The 7513-nt window shown below is 53.6% G+C and overlaps 1 protein-coding gene across 4 annotated transcripts; it reads right to left on the reverse strand.

Moving 5' to 3' along the window:
• Positions 1–5846: 5846 nt before the first annotated feature.
• On the reverse strand, positions 5847–7513 carry LOC133360904 (uncharacterized histidine-rich protein DDB_G0274557-like). 4 transcript variants are annotated; one of them, XM_061579783.1, is made up of 3 exons: positions 7160–7513; positions 6737–6906; positions 5847–6672 (listed from the first exon to the last, which is right to left on the reverse strand). In XM_061579783.1, exons 1-3 carry the CDS (start codon positions 7511–7513, stop codon positions 5847–5849), a joined length of 1350 nt encoding a protein of 449 aa, XP_061435767.1. The 4 variants fall into 4 exon arrangements, with proteins under 4 accessions (XP_061435767.1, XP_061435766.1, XP_061435768.1 ...); XM_061579782.1 differs by having other exon boundaries at positions 5847–6654; positions 6723–6836; positions 6993–7513; XM_061579784.1 differs by having other exon boundaries at positions 6352–6672; positions 6737–6836; positions 6993–7513.

Here is a 7513-nt window from a genome sequence, read left to right on the forward strand (position 1 = left end):
TGAGTGTGTGTGTGTGCATGAGTGAGTGTGTGTGTGTGCGTGTGTGAGTGCGTGAGTGAGTGTGTGAGTGCGTGTGTGTGTGTGTGTGCGTGTGTGAGTGCGTGAGTGTGTGCATGAGTGTGTGTGTGTGTGCATGAGTGAGTGTGTGTGTGTGTGTGCGTGTGTGAGTGCGTGAGTGTGTGTGTGTGCATGTGTGCGTGTATATGTGTGTGTGCGAGTGTGTGTGTGTGTGCATGAGTGTGTGTGTGTGTGCGTGTGTGAGTGCGTGAGTGCGTGTGTGTGTGTGTGCATGAGTGAGTGTGTGAGTGCGTGTGTGTGTGAGTGCGTGAGTGTGTGCGTGAGTGCTCATGTGCGAGCACGTGTGTGTGTGAGTGTGTGTGCGTTTATATGTGTGTGTGCGCGCGTGCGCACGTGCAAGCCTGTGTCTCCCAACAGAGGTCACAACCGGGTACCCGATACCCGTACCCTACCTGATACCCGGCTACCCGTACCCGGCCGGGTACGGGTACCTGTACCCGGCCGGGAACGGGTACGGATAGATTGTGAGTCACTGGTGAGTCACCGTTTGTCACTCATTTCCCAACGTCTTGTCTCTTCTCACAATTCAAGTTCCTAGAATCAACCCACCTGCGCCTGCAACATGGCTTCATCCCAGAGGTCGCAATCGGGTACCCGTACCCGGCCGGGTACGGCCGGGTACGGGTACCCGTTTGCGACCCTGGTGCGGCCGGGTACGGGTACGGAATCAAAACCCGTTTGCGACCTCTGGCACTTGCCCCAGGCCCTGCCGTAGGCTGTCTGGGATAGCTTTGTCTCTGTCTCGCGTGCACGTGAAGGGCACGAGGAGCTGTGAGCGTCAACGAGGGAGGAGGTGGAGGTGGAAGAGGAGGAGGAAGAGGAGGAGGTGGAGGAGGTGGTGGAGGAGGAGGTGGTGGAAGAGGTGGAGGAGGAGGTGGTGGAGGAGGTGGTGGAAGAGGAGGAGGTAGAGGAGGAGGAGGTGGAAGAGGTGGAGGCATCGCATCGGACTGCCGGGTCAACGGTGGATTTATTTCACTTCGTGGAAGCGAACGGACAGAAATTTAGCGCCACCGGGAGGAGGGGGGAAAGGAAGAAAAAGAACAACCTCATGACGTTTCTCAGGCTTCAACGATTCGCCGACGGACCAATCGGGACGGCCGATGCCGCCGGGGGAGGGAAGCGGGGGGGGGGGGGGAGTGTGCCGGGGACGCCCGGCCAATCACGCGCGAGCATTCGAGATCAGGTTTGACGTTGCCGTGGCGATGTGAAGTGACGTCACTGCCGAAGTGTCATTTGAACCAATCGGGTGCCTTCAGTCTTCAGCGGCGTCGCCCCTCCCCCGCCCCCCCCCCCCCCGCCACCTTTTCGTGCATCGGGGCATCCGATTGGTCGAGGCGCGTGTGCACGTCATTGGTCCCCCGCCCGACCAGCGGCTACAACAATAACGGAAAAAACGAAGCGCTGTGATTGGTCCTCCTCCTCTTCAGAGCGGAGGATATGGGGTGGAGGGGCAGCTGTTTACCGATTGGTCGAGAGGGCTTGGGCAAAGCTCTTTACCGATTGGTCGGGAGGGCTTGGGCAAAGCTCTTTACCGATTGGTCGGGAGGGCTTTGGCGAAGCTCTTTACCGATTGGTCGAGACGGGTAGCGGGAAGCTCTTTACCGATTGGTCGAGACAGGTAGGGCGGGAAGCTCTTTACCGATTGGTCGAGACGGGTAGGGCGGGAAGCTCTTTACCGATTGGTTGAGAGGGCTTTGGCGAAGCTCTTTACCGATTGGTCGGGACGGGTAGCGGGAAGCTCTTTACCGATTGGTCGAGACGGGTAGGGGGAAACTCTTTACCGATTGGTCGAGACGGGTAGCGGGAAGCTCTTTACCGATTGGTCGAGACGGGTAGCGGGAAGCTCTTTACCGATTGGTCGGGAGGGCTTTGGCGAAGCTCTTTACCGATTGGTCGAGACGGGTAGGGGGAAACTCTTTACCGATTGGTCGAGAGGGCTTGGGCAAAGCTCTTTACCGATTGGTCGGGAGGGCTTTGGCGAAGCTCTTTACCGATTGGTCGAGAGGGGTAGCGGGATGCTCTTTATCGATTGGTCGGTAGGGGGGATGCTCTTTACCGATTGGTCGGTTTTGCACGCGTTAATTATTTTTTTATTTTTCACCGATAAATTTGGGCCCCCTCTCTTCCCCTCTCTCTCTTTTGTTTTCTTTCAAATTTTTATTTTCAAGATCAATGTCTCCCAGTTTGGCGGTTGCGGTTTTTGTCGGTGGCGTTGTCGTTGTTGTCGGCGTTTTACGATTTTGCGATTCGCGTTTTGCTCGCCGAAGGGAAAAAAAAATAATAACAATCGGATGTTTACATTCGGTTATTGAAGCGTGTGATGGTGATTGGTCGATTTTTTTTTTAAGTAGATTCTTCTCATTCTGCTGCATCTTCATCTGCTTCATCTGATTCTGCTGATCCTTTACCTGCTTTTTCATCTGATTCTTTTTCATATGATTTTCCATCTGATTTTCCATCTGATTCTTCATCTGATTCTTCATCTGATTCTTCATCTGATTCTGCTGATCCTTTACCTGCTTTTTCATCTGATTCTTTTTCATATGATTTTCCATCTGATTTTTCATCTGATTCTTCATCTGATTCTGCTGATCCTTTACCTGCTTTTTCATCTGATTCTTTTTCATCTGATTTTCCATCAGATTTTTCATCTGATTCTTCATCTGATGCTTCATCTGATTCTGCTGCTCCTTTATCTGCTTTTTCATCTGATTCTTCATCTGATCCTTTAAATGCTTTTTCATCTGAATCTTTTTCATCTGCTTCTTCATCTGATTCATCCGCGTCACCATCTTCTTCTGCCTGCCAAGCTCCCGGACGAACAACCATTCCCCACACACGCCCCCTTGGCACCAGAGGTCGCAGCGTGGTACCCGATACCCGTACCCTACCCGATACCCGGCTACCCGTACCCGGCCAGGTACGGGTAGCCGTTTGCGACCCTGGTGCGGCTTGGGTACGGGTAGACCGTGAGTCACTGTAGAGTCACCGTTTGTCACTCATTTCCCAACGTCTTGTCTCTTCTCACAATTCAAGTTTCCTAGAATCAACCCACCCGCGCCTGCAACATGGCTTCATCCCAGAGGTCGCAATTAGGTACCCGATACCCGTACCCTACCCGTACCCGGCCGGGTAGGGTACGGGTACGGCCGGGTACGGGTAGCCGTTTGCGACCCTGGTGCGGCCGGGTACGGGTACGGGTAGGCCAGGGGTTGGCAACCTACGGCTCCGGAGCTGCATGCGGCTCTTTACGGGCTGCTTCTTGACGATATGTACGTATGTACAGTATGTACTCAGATGCATTGCGGCTCTTGAAATACTGAATTTTGTACCGAATTGGAAAGAAATGGCTCTTCTTGTTATTTTGGTTGCCGACCCCTGGGGTAGGCCGTGAGTCACCGTTTGTCACTCATTTCCCAATGTCTTGTCTCTTCTCACAATTCAAGTTCCTAGAATCAACCCACCCGCGCCTACAACATGGCTTCAACCCAGAGGTCGCAATCGGGTACCCGATACCCGTACCGGGTAGGGTACCCATTTACGACCCTGGTGCGGCCGGGTACGGGTACGCAGAGTTTCCCTTCCCGCCACAACGTCGAGCGAAACTTCCCAGGGCCACCGTTTCGCCCCTTCTGGGTCCTCGTCAGCGGAGACGCAGACGCCGCCGCCGCCGTGGAAATAGTTGTTGTTTTCCTTTGGGATTCCGAGTGGGAAAGATTTGCGTGTGTGCGCATGTGTGTGTGTGCGCATGTGCGTTTGTATGTGCGTGTATGTGTGTGCGCATGTGCGTGTGTGCGTGTATGTGCGTTTGTGTGTGTGCGTGCGCATGTTTGTGTGTGTGCGTGCGCATGTGTGTGCGTGTGCGCGCATGTGCGTTTGTGTGTGTGTGTGCGCATGTGCGTTTGTGTGTGCGCATGTGTTTGTGTGTGTGCATGTGCGTTTGTGTGTGCGCATGTGTTTGTGTGTGCGCATGTGTTTGTGTGTGTGCGCATGTGTGTTTGTGCGTGTGTGTGCGTATGTGCGTTTGTATGTGCGTGTATGTGTGTGCGCATGTGCGTGTGTGCGTGTATGTGTGCGTGCGCATGTGTGTGCGTGTGCGCGCATGTGCGTTTGTGTGTGCGCATGTGCGTTTGTGTGCGCGCATGTGTTTGTGTGTGCGCATGTGCGTTTGTGTGTGCGCATGTGTTTGTGTGTGTGCGCGCATGTGTGTTTGTGCGTGTGTGTGCGTATGTGCGTGTGTGTGCGTATGTGCCTACTTCCCACTCTACCTGCAACTCATCACACGCACACACACACACGCGTTGCAATCGAAACGTCGTGAGAATTGTATTGATTTTTTATTTCCTTTCGACGCGACTACTTGACCGAAAGAACCAAAGACTCTGGACTTCTGCAGGGAGTTTGCAACGACTCCACAAAGCAGACGTCGTGACAGCCCGAGGGGGGGGGGGGACCCGCTGCTCCACCACGTGGAGATGGTTCCAGGCAGAGCGTTGACTGTCGATTGAGGACGAGCGGGGGGATTCGACTTTTCGAAGCCGTCGTCAACGTGACGTTCGCTGTCGCGTTCCGGCGTTTTGTGCTGGTAGCAACCTCCTGGTTACACCAGCCCACAGGGGATTATTGTGTCCGTCGTGCAGGGAGGGGCTGGGTGGGGAGGGCTGGGTGGGGAGTGTGGGGAGGGTGGGAGGGGCTGGGTGGGGAGGGGCTGGGTGGGAAGGGTGGGCTGGGTGGGGAGGGGCTGGGTGGGGAGGGGCTGGGTGGGAAGGGTGGGGCTGGGTGGGGAGGGGCTGGGTGGGAGGGGTGGGGAGGGGCTGGGTGGGGAGGGGCTGGGTGGGGAGGGTGGGGAGGGGCTGGGTGGGGAGGGTGGGGAGGGCTGGGTGGGGAGGGTGGGGAGGGGCTGGGTGGGGTGGGGAGGGGCTGGGTGGGGAGGGTGGGAGGGGCTGGGTGGGGAGGGCTGGGTGGGGAGGGCTGGGTGGGGAGGGGCTGGGTGGGGAGGGGCTGGGTGGGGAGGGGCCGCGCAGACTTAACATCAAACTTCATATTCTTGGTTCTTTTGGTAAAGTTACAAATAACAGAATCAAATTCAAATAACAAAATTAAAATGACAATAAAAATAAGGTAATAAAATTAAATAGATTAAAATAATTAAATATCAGATCAAATTTATTAAATAAAATAGAAATAGCAGATAATCAAATACAAATAATAAAATAAATATAAAATTAAAATAACAGATAATAAAATATAATTAATAAAAATTTAAATTACAGATAATAATAAAATTAAATAAAAGAAAACATAAAACTACTAAATAGAAAATAATAATTATTTTTTTATCCATTAAATTTTATTCTCTTTGTATTTAATGTTTTCTCTCTACGCGAATTTACCGAAAGAACCCAGAATATGAATTCCTTGCAAGTCACGAAAGTTTTAAGTCTCAAATTGAACAACATCCACACTCCACCCTCTCTCATCCTTCACTCAAACCCATCGATCTATTCATCCATCGATCCACTCGCCACAACCTGAAATCAACACAAGCGATACTCCGGTTCGAGGGGGGCAGTTAGCATTGTATTCCATTTTTGGGGGGGGTAGGGGGCCCCCCGTTTATTTTCGTTATTTTCGATCCGACAGACGATGGGACACGCGGGGCGAGGAGGGGCATGGAGGGGGTGGAGAGGCCACGATAGCGAAACAAACACTTTTGAGATCATTCGCCCGCAGTTTTTCCGACGTCCGTTCAGTGTCAATGCTGCCCATCAACATTCCAACACCAGCAACACCAGCAACACCACCAGCAGCAGCAGCAGCAACACCACCAACACCAGCAACACCACCAACACCAGCAGCAACACCACCAACACCACCAACACCAGCAGCAGCAGCAACACCACCAACACCAGCAACACCACCAACACCACCAACACCAGCAACACCACCAGCAGCAACACCACCACCAGCAACACCACCACCACCAGCAACACCACCACCACCAGCAACACCACCACCACCAGCAACACCACCACCACCAGCAACACCACCACCAACACCACCACCACCAGCAACACCACCAACAACACCACCAGCACCACCACCAGCAACACCACCAGCAACAACACCACCACCAGCAGCAACACCAACACCACCACCACGCGCTTCCACCCGTTACAGGTCACCATCTCTCTCCACGTGGTTTTCCACACCACCCCAACCCATTTATTTTTCGTCTTCCCCCCCCAGCCGCACGCCCGCCCAGCCAAAGATTCAACAGCTCTCATCACACGACTTGTCTGTCTGCGGTGGGAATGGGGTGGGAGAGAATGGGTGTGATATAGGTGAGTTGTGTGTGTGGTGTGTGTGGTGTGAGGTGTGTGTAAGGTGTGGGTGATGTGTGAGGTGTGGGTTAAAGTGTTGTGTGGTATGGTTATGGTGTGGGTGAGGTGTGTGGGTGGTGTGTGGGTGGGTGGTGTGTGTGGGTGAGGTGTGGGGTGGTGTGTGGGTGAGGTGTGGTGTGTTTGAGGTGTGTGTGTGGTGTGAGGTGTGGTTTGTGTGTGAGGTGTGGTGTGTGTGTGGGTGGTGTGTGAGGTGTGGGTGAGGTGTGGTGTGTGTGGTGTGAGGTGTGGTTTGTGTGTGAGGTGTGGTGTGTGAGGTGTGGGTTAAAGTGTTGTGTGGTATGGTTATGGTGTGGGTGAGGTGTGTGGGTGGTGTGTGGGTGAGTGTGTGTGTGAGGTGTGTGGTGTGGATGAGGTGTGGTGTGTGTGGTGTGTGTGGGGTGTGGTTTGTGTGTGAGGTGTGGTGTGTGTGTGGGTGGTGTGTGAGGTGTGGGTTAAAGTGTTGTGTGGTATGGTTATGGTGTGGGTGAGGTGTGTGGGTGGTGTGTGGGTGAGTGTGTGTGGTGTGGTGAGGTGGTGTGTGTGGGTGAGGTGTGGTGTGTGTGTGAGGTGTGGGTTAAAGTGTTGTGTGGTATGGTTGAGGTGTTGGTTATGGTGTGGGTGGTGTGTGTGTGAGGTGTGTGGCTGTGTGGGTGGTGTGTGGGTGAGGTGTGGTTTGTGTGTGAGGTGTGGTGTGTGAGGTGTGGGTTAAAGTGTTGTGTGGTATGGTTATGGTGTGGGTGAGGTGTGTGGGTGGTGTGTGGGTGGTGTGTGGGTGAGTGTGTGTGTGAGGTGTGTGTGAGGTGTGGTGTGTGTGTGAGGTGTGGGTTAAAGTGTTGTGTGGTATGGTTGAGGTGTTGGTTATGGTGTGGGTGGTGTGTGGGTGAGGTGTGGGTGAGGTGTGGGTGGTGTGTGGGTGGTGTGTGTGTGGGTGAGGTGTGTGGCTGTGTGGGTGGTGTGTGGGTGGTGTGTGTGGTGTGTGGGTGAGGTGTAGTGTGATGTGCAGCGAGTGAGTTGGGTGTAACACGAAGGATTTCACAACCAATATCATCCAT

The sequence above is a fragment of the Lethenteron reissneri genome, chromosome 70, assembly GCF_015708825.2.
Source record: "Lethenteron reissneri isolate LAM-NWPU_2019-01 chromosome 70, ASM1570882v1, whole genome shotgun sequence".
In the NCBI taxonomy this organism is placed as follows: Eukaryota; Metazoa; Chordata; class Hyperoartia; order Petromyzontiformes; family Petromyzontidae; genus Lethenteron; species Lethenteron reissneri.

Bases quoted from the DNA above. Each gene is read 5' to 3' on its own strand.
- LOC133360904 (XM_061579782.1), bottom strand. From the start codon at position 7,513: ATGGATGATATTGGTTGTGAAATCCTTCGTGTTACACCCAACTCACTC. The intron at 6,837-6,992 runs CTCACCACACCA...CACACACACCAC, and splicing joins ACCTCACCCACACACACCAC to ACCTCATCCACACCACACAC. The intron at 6,655-6,722 runs CTCACACACAAA...CACCACCCACAC, and splicing joins CCACACCTCACACACCACAC to ACACACCACACCTCACACAC.